At 41.4% G+C, this 19,164-nt stretch overlaps 1 protein-coding gene across 2 annotated transcripts in view; it reads left to right on the top strand.

The window, feature by feature from the left end:
- Positions 1–17,814, top strand: part of mvb12bb (multivesicular body subunit 12Bb) — a 34,193-nt gene extending 16,379 nt beyond the window's left edge. Inside the window, exons 7-10 of one of the 2 annotated variants that reach the window (XM_030060624.1) lie at positions 903–961; positions 12,050–12,105; positions 12,617–12,676; positions 17,371–17,814. In XM_030060624.1, coding sequence (XP_029916484.1) covers positions 903–961; positions 12,050–12,105; positions 12,617–12,676; positions 17,371–17,412 — 217 coding nt within the window. In that variant the 3' untranslated portion in view covers positions 17,413–17,814. Of the gene's footprint in view, positions 1–899; positions 962–12,049; positions 12,106–12,616; positions 12,677–17,370 lie in introns of both variants that reach the window. The other variant, XM_030060623.1, reaches the window with a different exon arrangement.
- The last annotated feature ends 1,350 nt before the right edge of the window (positions 17,815–19,164 follow it).

Here is a 19,164-nt window from a genome sequence, read left to right as displayed (position 1 = left end):
TGCGCACACACAATAACACACTTTATTACTTGCAACTTCATACTTGCTCAAACTTTCAAAATCTATCTATGATGTTTTTTTTTTTTTTTTTTTTTCCTCAAATCAGTAGTCTTTTTTTTCTCTTGATCCTCTCCAGCTTGGTCCCATTCTTTAACTATGAGCTGTTTTTTTTTTCTGTGTAGCCTCTAATCAAAGCTATTCCCATTCTAATGCTATTGCCAAGTACTTTGCTCTGCATTATCATTATAAGATAATTTGTTTTATAATGCCACTCTGGAGCTCATTTTACCTTCAAAGCATGTCACATTATGCAGCTCTCTTGAAGCTCTGAATTTTTTTTCCCCGTGCTTGCTGTGGATTTATCGATCCGTGGGGGTGAGTCACAGGGTGTAATTCATGATAGCTTGATTGATGAGGATTTCAATCTTATATGGTTTGTTAACTTCAACTGCCCGCAAAGTGCATTCCTTGCTGTTTTCTGTAATACAAGGCCAAGGAACGGCAAAAACAGACTTCCCTTGAATAATACAATCTCCCAGTTCCTGCAGAATTAACAAGATCCTGCTCCAAATCCCCTTATATAGGTGTTTTTAAGCTCCAGCACAGCCAATGCACAGTTGAACTTAGTGTATTTCACCTGTTCAGCCCTGTACATTGCTTTTTTGAGTAAAGAGTCAAATAGTTTCTTGGTGCTAAATCAGTGCCTTTGCATTATATGTTGTGTTGTCTGGCATGCTTTGGCTCTTTAACAAAAACAAAAAAGTTTCCTTATGTTTCCTGCATAGCTGTGCATTATTTTCTGTTTTTTAGAGAAATGCCTCTTTTTTTTAAACATGTCTCACTGGTTAATTGACAGAGCTTTGTTTTTTTTTTGTTTTTTTTTTTTGTACCACACCCAGCAGGATGACCATCAGCCGGCCTGACTATGAGCACCAGAGCAGCGGTATCTACACCATGTCAGGTAAAATGGCTTACACTTTTACTAGTCAGCATGGGACTGTCTGATACAGACAAATCAATATATAATAGGATATTTAGGATACATGCACACATGATTTTTGTTAAACAGTCATTAGTAATGTGTAGATGATGACCAAACAGGTAGAGGCATTAACAGAACAGCTAGAGCAGTCTAATAAGATCACAAAGTTGCTTTACTGTAATGCAGCCTATAAACTTATTAAATGCTTGAACACTTATGCCATATCACAATTTTACAATATCCAAAATACGATATCTAGTCTTATATTATGATATCAATATATCACCCATCCCACAGTCAGCACCATTCATGACAGAGTCTGTATAAACAATGACAGCCTTTTTAACTGTTTTCCCTTTGTTGCTTTAGTTACTTACTCTGAAGACATCTTGATTAAAGCCAACTTACTGTCTTATTATCCAGGAATGATGTTTTCTTCATTCACTCTGCATGCCTTTATACACGGTGTAAACTCCACCTGTGTGTAGAGGCAGCTCCTCTGGTACTTGATCTACAAACGCTGTATGTCTAGATTTCCTCACTGATGGGTACTGTACAGAGCTGGGCTTATCTGAGTGAACGTGGCTTCCCAGAGGAGTTCAGCATTGCACTCAAGAGAACATTTAATAGCTGTCAAAGATGATTCATCACATGCCATACGTACATCTGTACTGTACTCGCACCGGACGGGTTTCCTTCTCTTTGTCAAGTAGAAATTCAACCACAATACCGGGCAACTGAAACAAGGGAGAGGCTAATTCGTTTGGAGGCAGAGCTCAGCGATGACGGCCCGGCCCGTACAGTCAGAGCCGGCTGAGACGGGGTAGTCTGAAGAGTGTGTGTGATTCAGAGGAGGTGAATGAGGCAGGCAGGTTTTATCCAGCTGGAGAGAGACACCATGTGGTGAGGATTCCTCCTGCCTCACCAGCAGAGGCACACCCAAACTACAGCCACACCAGTTTCCATGTTACACCCAGCCTTTACATACTGGCAGCTGGGTATTTAACAGCCATAGATGAACAATAGGGCTTTGTTTAAATAATGTACATGCATTAGGACATGTTTTACAATTAATTTGAGGGTCTCATGCTAAATCGTAATCTGTCAGTACACTTCTTTTTTTTTCCTCTTATGTTTCTCCATTTTACATTTTGGTTAAACGTAAAAATAATTGATTAGAAATTGATTAATACATCATCCTACTGCTATGACAGACATGTAATAAGTTAGTTAAGATGGTGCAAAGTCTGCCCCTGAAGGAGTAGACATTAACACACTGCCGAATGGTTTGTGGCATTTGGTGTGCGATTTCCTCCATTGGGACGGGGTTTGAGTGACAGTGAAGAACATGCAGATACAGTACCCTGCCAGCAATCATCATTTATCACCAGGAACTGTCCTCTGTACTGCCTCTTTCCTCCACCTTTATGTGTCTCTTCATCAGTTTGTGAGATTTTAAGGCAAAGAGGATCTAACCTTTAATGGAGTTCTCCTGAGGAGGCGCTTGCTTTATCGCCCTGAGACTGTGTACTCGTCAACCTTCCAGCCTCACATTGTGAATGTGAGAGAGCGCAACTTCCCTTCATTAACAATGTGATAGCCTGCAAACCAAGTGTGAGGTCATAGCCGACAGCCTATTTGTGTTAATTGTTAGCGTGGTGGTGGTTGTGCTGTGTGTGTGTGTGTGTGTATGTGTGTGTATATGTGCATGTGTGTGCACGAGCGTGTGTGTGCGTGTGAGTGCGTGTGTGGGGGTTGACAGCTGGCCAGGTTCGAGTTGGTCTAAAACCATGTGCGCTCTGTCAGGGTTGTACAGGCGCCTTCTTTAGGATTGATGAATTGCCTGCTTTCTTGATTAAACCCTCCGTCACTTCCCAACAAAACAAAAACCCCAACACACAAAAAAAGAGCGAGTTGAGGGGAGGAGAGGTAACATGTCTGGGAAATCTGTCATCTGCAGTCACATCATGTACAGATGTGATGTGCAGGCGCTTTGACATTTATTACCAGAATATTAAAAACTAATTCACATTTATTTTGCAGCCCTATCTCACTTGACAGTTCAAGCTCATTTGAAAAGTTATCAAGTTTTCACTGCAGCGCCAACCCTTTGCTCCTCCATTGTCGGTTTGATCCATGCCAAGCTCCTTTGCCAATTAGGTCTGTTATCCATATATTGACAGAGGGGCAGGTTATTTTTTTAAAGGTAATTAAAATTGAAGTTTGCCTCATAACATATAGCCAAAAAGGCATTGTTGCATAAAGATAAATTGAGGATGGTGAAAATTGCCCATTTCAAGCCATAGTCACAGCCACAATAGTTATACTTCATTTTCCAGCGAGTTCAAGTGTATAACAAATTTAAGGAACACTATGTGACATTCAGTTGCAGTCTGTTGCATTGCAGTCTTTCTTCATTACCCAGGGAGCAACATATAGTATTCAGCAGACATCCTCCTGATAAAAAGGTAAACCTAATAAAAAGTAATACATTTACATATCTATCGCATTAATCAAAAATAAATCCTGACATTGGCCCTGATCTAATGTAATATGGAGAGCAATTATTTCCCTATCCATTAGAAGAACTTCAATTAACAGACACAAGACAGTTCATCCTTTAGAGAGGAGGAGAGAGGGAAAAAAACAGGAGACTCAAAATTAACTTGGGTTTGCAAAATATCTTGGCAGGATGACAATGATTTTTGATTTTCAGGAAACAATATTAGAATTCTTATTAAACTATGTGCATCTGCTTTTAATTTGCTGCAAATAATTGGAAAATGCAATGGAGCTTTCCAATTAAAGCGCCACTTTATGCTGTTTAATAATACCCTCATAATATTATAGCTTATGAAATGACAGGTGAGTTGGTGTATGAATAAAACATAAAGCCCCGTAATAAGAGACAGAAAAAAAAAATGAGACAGTTGTTGGGGGGCTTTTAAATGCTCGACATAATTTGCATATATTAATCTCCTCTTTTCAGCCTTATCAAGTATTCCACTGTATTTGAAGTTAAAATAGTCGTGACAGGCAGGGGTACGCTTCGTTTTTCCAAGGATTTATTACTTGTATAATTCTGGATCTTTAATAAGCCAATATGACTGATCCTCTGAGTTCTGTGGAATTTGGTTAATTGTTCCAGATGGTGCTCACTGATTATGCAAAATTACTTTCTTTCTCCTCTTTTTCCCCCAACTACACCATTTTTTGATTGACTAACACGGAGAAAAAAGATTATTTTTGGCCCAGCACTTTCATTAAGAGGGTTCTCATCAGGTTTCAAACAAAAGTTCCATCTTATCTCCCCGTGTAGTTCTGGGCGAGGCTGTGCAGAGGGAGGAGATCAGCCGGCTCTTATCTCAAACCATGATGGATCTCAACTGCTTCTGCACCGCTGGGGCTATATTTTAGAATAACACAATTCTTTAGGCTGAGGGATTAAAAAACACGACCTCTGGATGGTGACACAAAAGTTATTATTACTGTATGCCGTTCTCTTTTTCTCCTTTCTCCTTCCTTTCTCTCTCAGGGATTGATGAAATTACTAAGCAATGGGGTTGGTCCTCCACTTGCAGCTTGGGCTCCATCCACAACTCACTAACATTCTGTTTTGCATCAGCTAAATTGAGCTGAATGAATCATTTATGGAAGTGTTATGGGGGAGGTATGGGCGGATTTACTGCCGAGCTTTTACTTCAGATGGAGCGGGGTTTCTATGAAACTGATCTTGATGTCTGAAGTAATGCCAAAGCTTACATCAAGACATGAAAGGAACGCTCTTAAAACCTGCGTTTTGCTTCTTTATTCCTGTGGTCAGCATAAAGGCAAAAGAGAGAGGGGGGAGAGAGTGAGAGAGAGGCTTAGCACTGGCATAGTGCTGAAGATATTTACACATATATACACATACCCGAAATTGTATTTTAGCAACATGTAAATTTCTTGTTGATTTCTAAGCTTAAAAAAAAAAAAAAAAAAAAAAAAAAAACACAGTTAATGAGTTAATGCTTGTTTGCCATAAATCGTACACTCTGAATCAAACCTTGGTAGAAAATTACACTGAAAACTTAATTGAAAATAATTTTCAGCTACAAATCACTATCTGTCACTTCATCACTAACATTTAAACAAAAATGAAAAAAAAAACTGATCAATTTAAAAATACAGTAAGAAATTTCTCATCTGAGTCCCAAATCTGAAAGGTCAGTAGTAATTAAATATGACATGCTACAGTCTAATATACACTCTAATTTATAAATGTATGCAGGGACTTTTATGACCAAAGCTAATCTCAGCAAGCGTTCAACTGTGCCTCTCCAAATAAAGACTGAGTGTGCAGAATGCATTTGAGGCAGATATAACTGTTGTGACAGTTTATCTTTCTCCTAATACTGAGTCAAAGTTGTCTTTCTTTCTCCCCACAACTCAATGCACGTGGGTACATTGAGGAACAAAAACATTAAATTTCCGCGACACACCCTGTTGCTCTTTTTCCTACAGATATGACAAAAATCTAATTGGACTTATCTTGGTTTGCTTCCAAAATATGATAGATCCCCTTGTGATTCTGCCATGTAGTATTTGGGGACCAATCCCACATGATTCATGATGAAAATTTTGACTTGGGCCTTTAGGCCCCAAGGCATTTTTGGACCCTTATTACAGTCAAATAAGTGACTTTGAATGGCTTTGCATTTGCAGGCCAGACTGGACCCTGGAGTCTCATCCCTCATTGCTTTCTATCCATCCCTTAGATAGAAGCAGTGCTCCATTAGTTTCAGTGTCCAGACGTGGACAGCCTCAATGGATGGGCCTGTCATGGCTCCCTCATTTGCCCCATGTACAGCAGGGTTTGTTATCACACATCTAATTAGAACTTGATAAAAAATATTTCACAAAAATCCAGTCATTAAATATAGTTTAAGGAGATTTATGGTCAAATATGCCTTAAAGATCTTTTAATGGCTCTGCTGACTTGTTAAGTTTGTAATTAATGATCTTCTAATACATACTGTGGTGTGATTTAGAAAGCACAATGAGATTCTGGGAATGAAGTCGTTTTGGAAAAGGGCATCTGGGGCTCCCATAAGCTATATTAAATAGTTCTGCTCAGACTGGTTTGCTGAGAGCCATGAAGTCTGCTGTGAAAAAGTTCAAACAGATCAGCCTCTTTACATAGATGGGGCCATTTCTGTGTTCCAGAGCAAGGCAAATAGCATGATTAAGAAATGGTTCCTTTGTGATTCAACAAAGGTCAATTAGACTGTAAAATAAAGTCCTAGGCTTATCTTTAGATGGTATTTTCATTCTGCACTACATTGCACTGCGGTTTTGTTTACGCAATGAAAAATATGCCTTTTCAAAGTCGACTAATCCATATATAACTAATAACTAAAATGCATATGTATCAAACTGTAAATGCATTATACTAATAACAGTCGCCTGTTTCATCAGGAGAGTAATGGTGTCCTTATTAGCATAATTAATGACAAATGGCAGCGCGGCATTGGTGGATTGGTTCTGGGGGATGATAAATTGGTGGATGCCCAGGTTAGTGGCTGCCAAGGAGGCCTCTTTGGCTGTCATCCCTCCTGCTTCCGCTCTGGCACAGTTCATTACTCACCGTGTGAGGTGCCACTTTACATTGCCTGGTACTGTGAGCATGGAGAACTTAATAATGCCACCCACAACCACACAGGGCCTGCTGCTTTACCCCACAGTCCAGAGGGCAAGCAGCTCAACGAGGGCTAGGGGTTTGGGGAGAGCAGGGCAGCATGGGAATCATCTCCTACAGCTGCACTGATCAAAACAGATCACACGTCAGTCGCTACTTCAGGGGAACCAGGGCCATATGACCCAGTCTCCAATGTTGGTGAGTGTTTCTTGTTAGGATTTCTGGGGCTCGCCACATCCCTCGCATCATTACGGGTTAGTTTGCCCACAGAACCGCTAATTAAGAGGGGATTTGTGTAATTGTGCCTTCTGCTGTGTCCCATCCGGCACATGCAATTTACTGTCAGCACTCTGCCAGCTTTTACACTTGTCCAGAGAGGCGTACCCCATTTATACACACACATTCTGCTGCACATTTACCAGCAGCCACAGCTGGGGATCAATGCCAGTGCCATGGCAATGTCTTAAAAGACACTGTGCTGCTGATTAAAGTCTGATTGTCCATTTAATTTCATGAGGCTTCGCAACAGTTGCCATCATGAAGCGCTCTCCCAGTTCTTCTCAAACACTGGCAGCAGTATACTGTATGTGCTGTGCAATGTACTATGCACTCCTTTTGAACAATTGCTGTGCAGCATGAGGTTAAGCTTTTATTATACCAAATAACCTTAAGCATAATATATTTGTACTGGTTACAGTATTACAGTAAATAGACTTTTCTACATAGTGAACCCACAGGCTCAATGTAATTTCTAGCTTCTATGTGCAGCCTGGGTGCCCATATTGGAGAAGTTATAACACATGTACACACCTCCTCAAAGCAGTCTGTGTTATGCAGCAGTGTTTGTGGCCAACTCACCGTAGGTGCTGCTGGCTCTGCCCACTTTCTGGAAGACTGATGGACCAGCGCCCGACTGGGACTGCCTCCTGGCTCCCTACCCACAACCAGATTTCAAGGACTGCTTGTCACAGATGGAAAAATAAGTGGGTCATTCTACATAAGCTTGCCATTTTGCATCCCTCAAAAAAAAAGAAGAAGAAGAAAAGAAAAAAACGTGGAATTTAATATTTGTGTTTTTGCAATCAGAGGACATCAGTGGTATTATTTTATTACTTTTTTCAAAATAGAGTATGTTCTTTTACATATAGAAATACCTGAAATTGCAAGCTAATCTTAAGTGAAACTCACTGTAAAAAGTTAGTTTTATGAACAAGTATTATTTTTTGTTTGTTTGTTTCTGTTGGTTTAAATTGTTGATTATGCATTCAAAACATTTCAGGAGTATTGTTTGTTTATTTGTTTGTTTGTTTGTTTTTAAGTAATAGAGGATATCCTGAGGTTGCACACCACTTTTTTTCTGACCAAAGAGCTAAAAGTAATTGGTTAAAAAAAGAGGTTTTCAAAGCAGTTAAATGTCAAGCTCATGTAGACTGACCCAACTCTTCTCCCCCTAATTCTTTGCTCTCTCTCCCCAATTTCACTCCATAAACCTGGGTGTTGAGCAGCCTCTCTGCCAACTTCACTACAGACTCTCCCATCTGTTGGATTTCAACCACAGTCATATTAAACTTCTTTTAGCATTAAGAAATAGTTTAATTCTCCTTTGAGTGTTTTGATGACCTTTATTTCACACGTTGCTGAAGAGAGCCTTGAGATGAATATTTTAGTATGAAGTTCCCGCATGTCCTGACTGGCTGTCAGAAGAGCTGCAAGAGAAAACTGCTTGCATACACCACAGTGAGACTAAGGGAAAAAGCTGTACACAGTTGGCAGGAAAGAAAATGAAAATAGATAATCAGAAATCCTCAGTATCATTTTGGCGCATGATCTGTTTCAGTATCGTCATTATGCACTTTTTATAATGTTAATCAAATCCCCAGTAAACATTTTAATAATTCAAAAGTTGCACGTCCACTGTTCCAACTGAGATTTTGAGTCTATTCAAGAAGGTTTTTTTTTTTTTTCAAACTTCACTATTCTGTCTGGAGGGCTTGAAAAAAGGGGAGAAAGATAAAAGAAAAAGAATGGGTTTCACAGAGCCATAGTCATTAAAAGAATCTGAAAATAGCAACTCGCTATCATCTGTTCTCATAGCACGGGTCAGGAGCTCTGACACCTCCAAAATTCCTCCTGTCAGGGTAGGGGGCCATTTGTATTCTCTCTCATTAGGCAATTTGACTAATGACCTGCCGTGGCTGCAGAGCTACTGAGGGACCCGGAGCCTCGCGCCCTCTCTCTTGCAGCAGCCTGAACACACACCCTCTATTGGAATGGCACAGATGGCATGCCCGGGCGACAAAATAAACTACAATATGTCTCCGAGATGCTGTCAGGCCTGGGCACTATTTCTCATGTCAGAGCGGGGCTAAGGGCTGTGAGTGGGCATAGGGGGTCCTCCTCCAGCTCTCTGTTCATCTACTCACCATTATCTGCAGAGGTGACAGAGAGAGGGGTCTGCAACTAGAATAGCATTTCCATGGTCTGCATAAAGAATCCGTCTCAAATTGAGAGTCAAGCCAAGACAGGAAAGGTATTGCACATGTGCAGTGTCTAGGCTGGCTACACATGGAGACATGGCAACATCCATTTGTGTGGAATATGAAATATATTCCAAACTCAGTCCTGATCGAACTTCCTTTGTGTATATTACTCATTATTGCTTATTATTCATTGTTGTTACACACTATAAATGAAATAAAACATCAATTAAAACATGAAACAAATACTTTAGTTTTATACGTACTTGTTATGTGATTTGTTAGAGCTTTTACTCCGACTGTGTGACTTTCTCACTTGATTCAGGCGTGAGACAGATTCACCCTGGTAATCATACTAGACAGAGATCAATGCAATTCTGCTGAATTAGTGAAGTGTAAAATAAAAGTTCATCAACATTCCTAAGGTGTTACTCTTGAGTTGTGGTTCAGGTAATATGGGGTATGCTCGATCACCCACGCACATTTTTCCATCAGTCAATGTCTGAGCACAACCGTGTGTGTGTGTGAGAGAGAAAGTGTGCGTGGATGTGTGTGCGCCCGCATACTCATTTAGGTGTGTATTCCTGAGTGCGCGTGTGCCCACTTGTGCTAGAGCCCTGGAAACGCGATGTATGGTTGCGAGTGGGGCTGCTGAAGTCCTGGGTGACAGTGCATCCAACAATGGAAGAGTGAGGGATTAGTGCTCAGCCCAGCGTACGAGGGAGCCCTTCCCGCCCTGAAACAGCCATTCATCTGTGCCCAGGGGCTGGAGATGACAATGCAGCCATTGCTCATCGCACCTGACGGAGCCATTAATAAGGCAATGATCCACACGGGGCCCGTGCTGACTCCGTTCTTTACACTACCATCACTCAAGCCACAGGGTCCTCCTTACTTAACACCACCTCTGAGCTCACCGCTGCCATCATCATCATCACCATCATCATCATCTGTGTAGTCGTACCAAAATTCTAACCAGATGTTTCAAAACTGGCATTGCGCTACTCCAAATGTCAAATAAGTACCAAAGTCCCCAGACCGCAATACAGTCATGAGTTAATGGACTGTAGCCTGGCCATTTGAGCAGCAGGAACATGCTTCATAGTGGGATTCCCGGTCAGAAGATTGGATTTACATTATTTTTGCCCTTTGCACCTCCAGATTTCCCCCCTGGTATGGTATCCATTTCCTGCCACCAAGTCATCTCCTGTGCCTCTCCATTTGTCTGGATGTGAGATAGCCTCTCTAGTATAGATGGTGGAGGAATACAAAGTGAGATCTGATTTTAAATGTAATCCTTGAGCAATAAAGAAACTCTCTGGCCTTCAGCTCTACGCATTCATCTGTCCGTGCCACGCAGATCCATCAACAGCCACAATCTCTGCTTCCCCGTTGCTGGGTATTGATTCAAATGTATTCCCCCCGCCCACCTCTTTGCCTGGTGTTGGCGCTCCCAGCGACACAGTAGCACATGTTTATTCACTTGTTTTTATGGGCTTAAACAAGCCATCATAGCCACCCAATAACGCTGGCTTGGCACTCCAGATAGCCACACATCCAAAGGTGCTGCTGGTGAATAGCGCTGCAGCAAGTTCAGTGTCAAGGCTGGGGCATTGAATGGCCCTTGGGTGAGTGTGAATGGGGGCCTGGGGCAAACCTTTCAGTCCTTGCCATTCTCTAATGCTACAGATTTACTATGGGAGGCGGTAGTTTGAGGAGCCAGGAAACGGAATAGGTTTTCCTCCGGTCGTGACGCCGAGGGTCATGCTTTGATTACAAAGATCACATTGTGCTTCACTGGCGTGGAAAGTGCAGAGCTGCGGATCTGTATAACCCAGAAAGGAAAGCAAGTCACATAAGTGTCAAAATGAGGGATATTTAAAAACTTCATCGTTTTAAATATTGCTGCGAAGAGGAAAGACTAAAGGAGTGTCAGCTCCAAAACGATGACTCATGAACAGCGTTGGCTTACATTTACGAGTATCCTTTTCCTGTGCCAGCGGCCTGATGGACTGTGGGTTAAAGAACACCACTTGGAAGCTTGGCGTCCTTATATTTTGGGGCTCCTGTCGAAGCCAACAGCGGCAAGTTTTGCACCTCCAGATTTGGAGTTTTATAATGAAGCCGAGCAGCTGTAGTTTTCCCTTCATCCTGGAAGCGAGAGGCTTTGTGTCCCCTGTCACCCTGTGTTAATTTGGGCCCTAATGTATTTTATAAACAAAGGGCTGCTCTCTAGCCTGACAGTCGTGACACCTTGATTCCAGTGCAGGATGCATGCAGTACAGGGTTACACCATTAATAATCAACTGGCAGCCATCACACCATTTTAACCACGATCATTATGATAAAGGGCATACACTTAATTACAGGCCTGCTTAATTATAGCTCTGTTGAAGCTCGTTTGTTTGGTCAAATGCTAATTATACCACCACGCTCTTGGCAAGTCCTCATTTCAATCCACTTTTTGCTGGCTGAACAGTGTGGCTTATTTTCATGCAAATTTGATATCTGGTGAATGTTTTGTCTCCCTTCTTTCCGCTTTTCTGTGCTAGTGTGAGTGTGTCTTTGTTTCGGAGGTGAACATCTCTCAGACAAGACAGAATCAGGAATAATCAAGAGTAATTAAACTGGAGGAGGGGTGGGAAGGGCTGGGTGGAGGAGAGAGTGGAGGTGCTCAAATACAGCAGAGAATAAAAAAGCCTTTCATCTTCTTTCCATAGAGGGAGAAAGGGGAGGTGTTGGGGCCGCAGCGGATGTTGATAGCTGTGCTGTTTTATAATCCAGCATTTAGTTGGGTTGAAATACTAAGGACCAAGAATAGGGAGTTGTGTTTTTTTTTTTGCATGAAAAGCCACATTTTTTTTTTTTTAATTTTGTGTGTTGTGCTCAACCATTCTTCTTATTTCTTTGCAGCCATGGATGATGTGCCCTTTGTGATCTCTGAAAAATTTTATACCACTCCCAGAGAGGTAAGAATTCTTGGTTGAAGAATCAATGCCAGATAAGTTTTGCATTAAAGGTGATGTTGGTCATAATATTCACAGTTTCTTGTCCTGCATCTTTTAGTGAGTCATGGTCCATATTATGCTCATGATCTGCACAGTATTCTCCATATTTAGTCCTCTCCTCCTCTCACAGTGTGTAGCCCATATGTATTCCTCTCTCCAGGTCATGAACTACAATCAGTCCTCCTATCCACTCCTCTCCTCTCCTCTCCTCTCCACTCCTCTCCTCTCCTCTCCTCTCCTCTCCTCCTCTCCTCTCCTCTAGTGTAGACTGAGTGATGAATGCGTGCAGTCAGGCAGAGCTGGCTCAATGCAGTCCATTTGGCTGGCTGGCGGCGGTTGTCACTATAGCCCCGTTTGTATTGACACAGAGAGGGAGAGGATTAAAGATTTTAAGCATGCTTACTTAGCCATGAGCCTAACCGCCATGTTTCTTGTTTTTTTTTTTTCCTCCTCTCCCTGCTTTTGATTTCAGATGCAGCAAGTCAATTTAATGGGCATTACGATCAAATCCCTGGCAGAGATCGAGGAGGAAGTGAGTAGGGGCTGCAACGCTCGGCTGCCACTGACGCCGCTGGCCCAGAATGCAAAGCAAACGGTCTTGGGGTTGTAATTAAGTGTCTGAGACAGCGAGGCCCTGTTGGCTCCACTAAGCCCCAATTGAATAAAAGCATGGCCAGGCTAGGCAGCCATTCTCTCTTAAAAGCTTTGTCTCCTGTTCCAAAACACTTGACTTTTATTCCGCAATTGTTCTCTCAAACAGCTCAATCTAGCATCTCTCGTAGTGCTTTTGGTTTTCGGGAGCTTTACTGTTCTGGATGACGAGCACGACTTGATTTTGCATGTTGAACTTTTCGGCTCCGATCGGCTGGATCTTCCCTCACTTCGCAAGTAACACTGAAGAGGCCGAGATCACTCAGATTTTTACGCAGAGCAAATAAAATCTCTCCCCCGTTTCTGATGAAACACTGTAGCCTGCAGGCATGCACAGGAGCAAAATAATATATGTGCAGCTCCTTCTTCGTAGAAATGAGCCCGTGTGTTTGTGAGAGTAAGAGAAAGAAAGAGATTGAGTTAGTGTGGAAGTGCATGTGGGCTTGTGTGTGCATGCATGCTGTATGTGGGTGTGTGTGTGTGTGTAGTGTGTGTGTGTGTGTGTGCATTAAAGAGAGTGACACCCCCCCTCTCTCTCATTAGCACGGTATCTTGGTATCAGAACTGCCAGGAAGTGACAGACCACTGTAAAAGAACAGGTGCTGTTGGGTTTGAGATGTGTTACAGAGCAAACACTCCCTCATCAAACTGGGTGTCTGTTCTGCACTCTGCCTCTGTCTTCTGTCACATACTATCCGAATCACAAAGAGTCGCCATCTTGTCATATGGTCATCTGAATGAAGCTCATTGTCAGCTCAGGTATTAATGGCGTTGTGCGCATGTGTATGTGTGCGCGCGTGTGTGTGTGCGCGTGTCCAGTGTGGCGACAGCCTGGCAGCTCGTCCCGTATGCTCCTTTCCTTCTTTTCCCCCTTCCTCTCTTCTCTCTCCTCTCTTCTCCTCTCCTCTCCTCTCCTCCTTCTTCTTCTTCTCCTCCTCCTCTCAGAGTGTGATTAGCAGGAGGACACATGGTGAGTTGAGCTGGGGAAGGGAAGGGAAGGGCGCGAGAAATCATTAATTACCGCCGCGCTGGAGCTGATGAAGTAAATGTGAGATAGTGTAACACACAGGATTTAGTGAAGTGGACGACAGCACAAGATTAATGGTGGGGCCAGGCTGATGAGGATGAAGTCACAGCTTAGCTTGATAATTAGTTTCCAAGTGGAAACATCCCTCACCATTGTGTTATTTTTACTTCTCTCCTCTTATTATTATCCCATGATGATATCTCCAGAGCGAGAGGAAAATATAGTTGGTGATATTCCTGCTAACATGCAGGACATCTGAAATATTGCTTACAGGAAACAAGGAAAAGCTGTTGTGTTTCAGTTTTTTTAAATTTATTTATTTATTTATTTATTTTTGATTGTTTACACCTATCAACATTACAGTATAAAGTCTGCTATGACTACTGCTACTGCGAAAATTGTGGTTCATTCTCTGCAGTGTAGATGTAATAGGATTAAAGTCCAGACAAATGCTGTGCTTTTCACACAAAACAGCAGCCAAGGTTTCTAAATATTGTGCAGCCAGTCCTCCTTGCTCTTTGCTGTTGTCCAGAAGAGGTCACTGTCAGTGCTCTGCTGTGGCAGGCTTGTTTTTTTTTTCCTCTTCAAGAAGTAGAGGTACTTTCTGCACAGACTCTAATTGCCTGGTTTCTAAATCCATTAAAAAAATATATATATATATTCATGAAAGAGACGTGCTTTCCAGTATTATACATATGCACATGTAATTGAAGAAAACTGTTGTAATCACGGACGTAGTTGTAGATAAGACCATTTCCTAACAGGCATCACTTAAGCCATGTCTCAGATGATGTTGGTTCCAGCAATTAGGCATTCTTTTCATTTCCCAAATGACTCGCAAAACTTGCGGATATTATAATTGCTTTTAGCCACGCATATCTAATTTGTGTCTTTTTAAGTGTTAATTAGTAAGCGATTTAAAGTGACATCTTTATGTAGTTTGCTCCGCTGAAAAATGTTGTTGGCGGCTGGCTAATGATTTTCAGAGGGAGTGCGTGAGGGAGTAGGCTAGGGTGGATAAGAACTGCGTATGCACACATGACAAGATTTTCATTAGCACCTATGTATGATGGGTTTTCGGCGTTTGCAGGGCGGTATCTGTTTGTGTGTGTGCGCATATGGTTGTGTGCTTGTGTGTTTTTGTGTGCCGGCATGTGCCTCCTTGTGTGTGGGCGTGTGTGTGTGCTTCCATTTGAATGTATGGAAGGACAGTAGCGTGCAGGGGTATGTGAGAGGTGTGAGAGGGAGAGCTCCAAATAGAGGTGGAATTAATGAAGACAACATGTCACATATTTTTGGCAGTGGAGCAGGGACAGGAAATGAAGCTCGGCTCGTCTGGGTGACTGCCGCCCATGTTCTAGTGTGTCACTGTCCTGTCAGCCTGTGTGTAAAAGTGGCAGACATTGATACATGCTCTCCCTGATAACACCCCATTCCCCCATCCATCATCCACACACACGCACACACACATACACACACGCACAGGATTATTTATTTACTGTGCCAGATGTTGAGGCTGAATTTTTGTGTGGTGGGGGGGCTGGATTTTCTTCACAACTAACTGGCTTGTGATATGTGACAGGTTCTGGGTAACTTGCTGCTTCCTTCAAGTAGATGAAAATCAGGGTAGGTGGTATTTTGATCGAGAGAAAACCCTATTTCAGCCATTGTGGTTCAGTGGCTGCCCTGGTAGACTGTGCATTTGGAAAACCTATTTCAGTGATCATGCAGCATCACCTAGTGCCGTGTTGCAGTAGTACAGCTCTCTAACTTACTGAAATGATGATTACTTCAAATACTGTTCAGTTCATGCAGCCACCCGGGAAGAAAATCGTGATTAGATGATTATTTTAGTCTTCTGCTCTAGTTTCATATTTGTCCTACATCCATAGTATAACAAAAGATACCAATTGCGTCATAGCTTTTTCGTTGGGGTGTTTGTTTTATTTCACTAAGACAGTTTAATTTCTGTAGTCATCATGATTAAAAAGCAGGACGGCTAAACAGTCATGATGTCATCATGATGTTGTCTCATTCACATGTATTTCTTCATAAAACAGACAGAAATTATTTGCTGAAAGTTAGTTCTGGGTATTGTCTGGATATTAATCAGTTACCTGGTACTTAGAAAAATTTAAAATCCAGGGTTTCTCTGTCTCTGTTTAATCTGTTAACAGTGTTGTTGCTTTTGTATGTTAGGCTTAGTAGTAAAATTGGCCAAAATAGACAACATATGCTGTGAAAAGGCTGCGTTAAATTGTTTGTCAGAACATTGCCTTGTAACACTTTTTTTTTTTTTTTTTTTTTTTTTTTTTTAAATAGAGTGTCCAGTGTTTATATTCAACCTACTGTAGCATCTAACCCTAGCACAACTGATACAACCTTGTTAGTTGTTTACATTGGACAGGTTGGTGATGACATTAAAGGACCATAACAGTGATTTTGCATGTTTAGGGTAATATCTCGAACATGTGTATGCTTGATTTTTCTGCTAATCTTTTTTAGATCTCTGATATCATTTTTCTTACCTTTTATCCGGCCATTGGTTTCCATTCATTTCCCTACAAGATGAAAATATTCTTTCAGAAACTTTCTTCACACCATTATTCCGTCATCGTAATAAAGTCGTCCACATTAGTTTTCCTAACAGCAGCAGCACTGTTGTGTTTTGATGACTTGAAATTGGGCGGAGTGAAACAGTGCCTCTGCCGGAAAATAGTCCCTGGGGAAATTTTTGCTTTGCACAGTCAATTATCAGTTCTTTGGTTTATGAATTGTGACGACTTTATTAGTAGCAGAAGCAGGGCATCATAAGGTGGGGATTTCAACCAAAAATCTAAATTTGAAAATGGAGGGGTTTTGATTACATGTTGTGAAATCTTTAGCACCCCCACATAATTTGCAGAATTGCTTGTTGCAATGTAAAATGTTGGTTAAATGTTTAAAATTTGCCAAACATTCAAAATTACTGGCATCGTCCTTAAATGGCCCTCAGTTGTGAAACTCAGCTGATACAAAGGTGATACTAAATTGAAGATTAACTTTGGAAAGTCCACATACAGTGTGACCTGTTGCTGTTCTATTTACATGAAAGGCTCGGGTAGGGGGGCTTTTGTCGCGCCTTTTAACTGCCAGGTAAGCCAAAAATGCTTGTTTTTGTTGTCCCCACACTGGTTTTTATGTTAGACGTTCATGTCCATGCCATGCCATAAGGGGGCAGTGTTTGCTCATATTTCTTTGCTGGTACTGTACTGCCATCTCAACCCTGCTTTAGGGGCGGTTAAAGGCCTGTAGTTTACAAACACTCAGTAAAACCTACATCATCATTTAGCTTTTAATCAGTGGGTGACCTAATTGTTAGTCCTCTACATTCAGTGAGTATCATTTCCTTGTGCTAAACCTGTGTGCAAAGCAAAAATGTGCAGTACTTTTTTTTGCTATCCTGTGATTTATAATGACAGTGTTTCATATTAGTGATTTTTGCCCTGTTTTATTTTTTAGGATGTAGTTTAACTCATCTCACTGTGTCTGCTTCTGTTTCCATGCAGTTTCACTACAGCTTCAGCGCAGAGCGAAGCATTGCCCCGTAACTTCCCACCCAGCTCGAGCAGAGCCAGCACTGCCACTGGGACCCGAACGCTATCAGTGCTCAGCAGCGATGGCTTGTAAAATTGTGAAATAATGTAGAACTGTTTCCGGGACACAATTATAATTCATGAATGAAAAGGACTTAAATATTATATCATGTTTACCTGGATGAATTTTACTTGAATGATTCTGTTATTACATTAAATCTACTATGTTTGTAAGATTTTCTTGAACTTTGCACATAATTTTTTTTTAGGAAATTAACTTTTATCCTGAAAATATACATATATTTTTTCTGTGTATTTTTCTCTTTCTCTCTCAGTGAGTTTCATCATTCAAATAGGCTTAAATTACTGCAGTGCTTGAAATAAATGTGACCTAATTAATATCCTGAACAGATTAATTCATAAAGTATGTCAGCTGTGACTCACATTTGACTCATATTTTTGCTCGTCAGAATATCAGGGGCTTGCTGACAGTGAGGAGCAGTGGGTGGGACAACAGGGAATACAGAGCAGCCTCATCACACACAAACAGGCTCCTCTGATGTTCATCACCCACCAGCATCTTTCCATCACAAAGTTCATCATGAGCAGTGAGCAGCAAGAATGAGCACAGCATTGAGATTTTTACCCCAGACACCCACCCACTCCACTACAACAGTGACTCCTGTACGGAGTCAGGTCTTAAACAATGTAAAATCATGAATTATCAGCTTTGAAATGTAAAATAATAGCCACAGACAATGAACTTGGAAAGATGGGCAAAACTATGACAGTATCCTGGAGCAGTTTTCTTTGTGTACACTGAACATAACTCAAACATAACGGTTATAAAAAAAAAAAAAATGTATCCATCATCCACAGAAAACCTCCCTGTTGTAGATCAGTATCAGAAATTATTATTGCTTAGTTTTTTCCCCCTACAAATTATAATTATCTATGATGAAACGCCAGTGTTATTCCCCTTAAACAAACTGAACAGTTTCAAGTCTGCCAACTGTTTTGCTGCCACGTTTGAAAGCAAAGTTTGCACACCTGTTCAGATGTATCATTTGCAACTAATGAAACTACCGGAGTGCTTGCACTGTTTTGTGTGTCTACTTGCGCTCAAAAACCCCAAAATAAATTAATTTCCCAATTGATAATTACACTTTATTTCTGCTAAGCTTGTGAACTTATGAAAATGGTGTGATTGTGGTGTTTGTTTGATTGTTTTCCCCTCTAACAGTAATTCCTAATGGCTTTGGTATGCACAGGTGTTTAATGAGGTGTACAGCAGATGACAGCCCCTCTAAGAGTATTTGCGCTAACTCCTCTGTTCTGCTGTTGAAATCGGAGCGACGGTCTGAGGAATCCTCTGCTGAGGGAACAGCTTCCACGCTCATTCATGAAGGTGACACCCATGTCGGTGATGCCCTGCAGCACAGTGACAGCCTCACACAGCCCCCCTCACCACTGTACATTAAGTGCATACGGCATGAAATACACTATGTAGCCATATTCCCACAAAGCGCAGGTTGTACGAATGAAAGACTCAGTTGAGCTCTTATATTGCCACCATCACAGTCTTACTCTTCTCAGTAAATGTAGGAGAGGCGCTTTGCAACCAATAATAGATGGAAACAGCATTCGCCATTTTTAGTAATTAAACCCTTAAGAAAAATAATCATTTAAATCTAGCCAATACTGACCAAACTGAAAATCATGTATCTTTGATGAAATACCTTGATATCAATATTACAGCAATATTGT

Source organism: Myripristis murdjan, chromosome 9, assembly GCF_902150065.1.
Source record: "Myripristis murdjan chromosome 9, fMyrMur1.1, whole genome shotgun sequence".
Lineage (NCBI taxonomy): Eukaryota > Metazoa > Chordata > Actinopteri > Holocentriformes > Holocentridae > Myripristis > Myripristis murdjan.
This window is presented reverse-complemented; position numbering and strand designations above follow the sequence as displayed.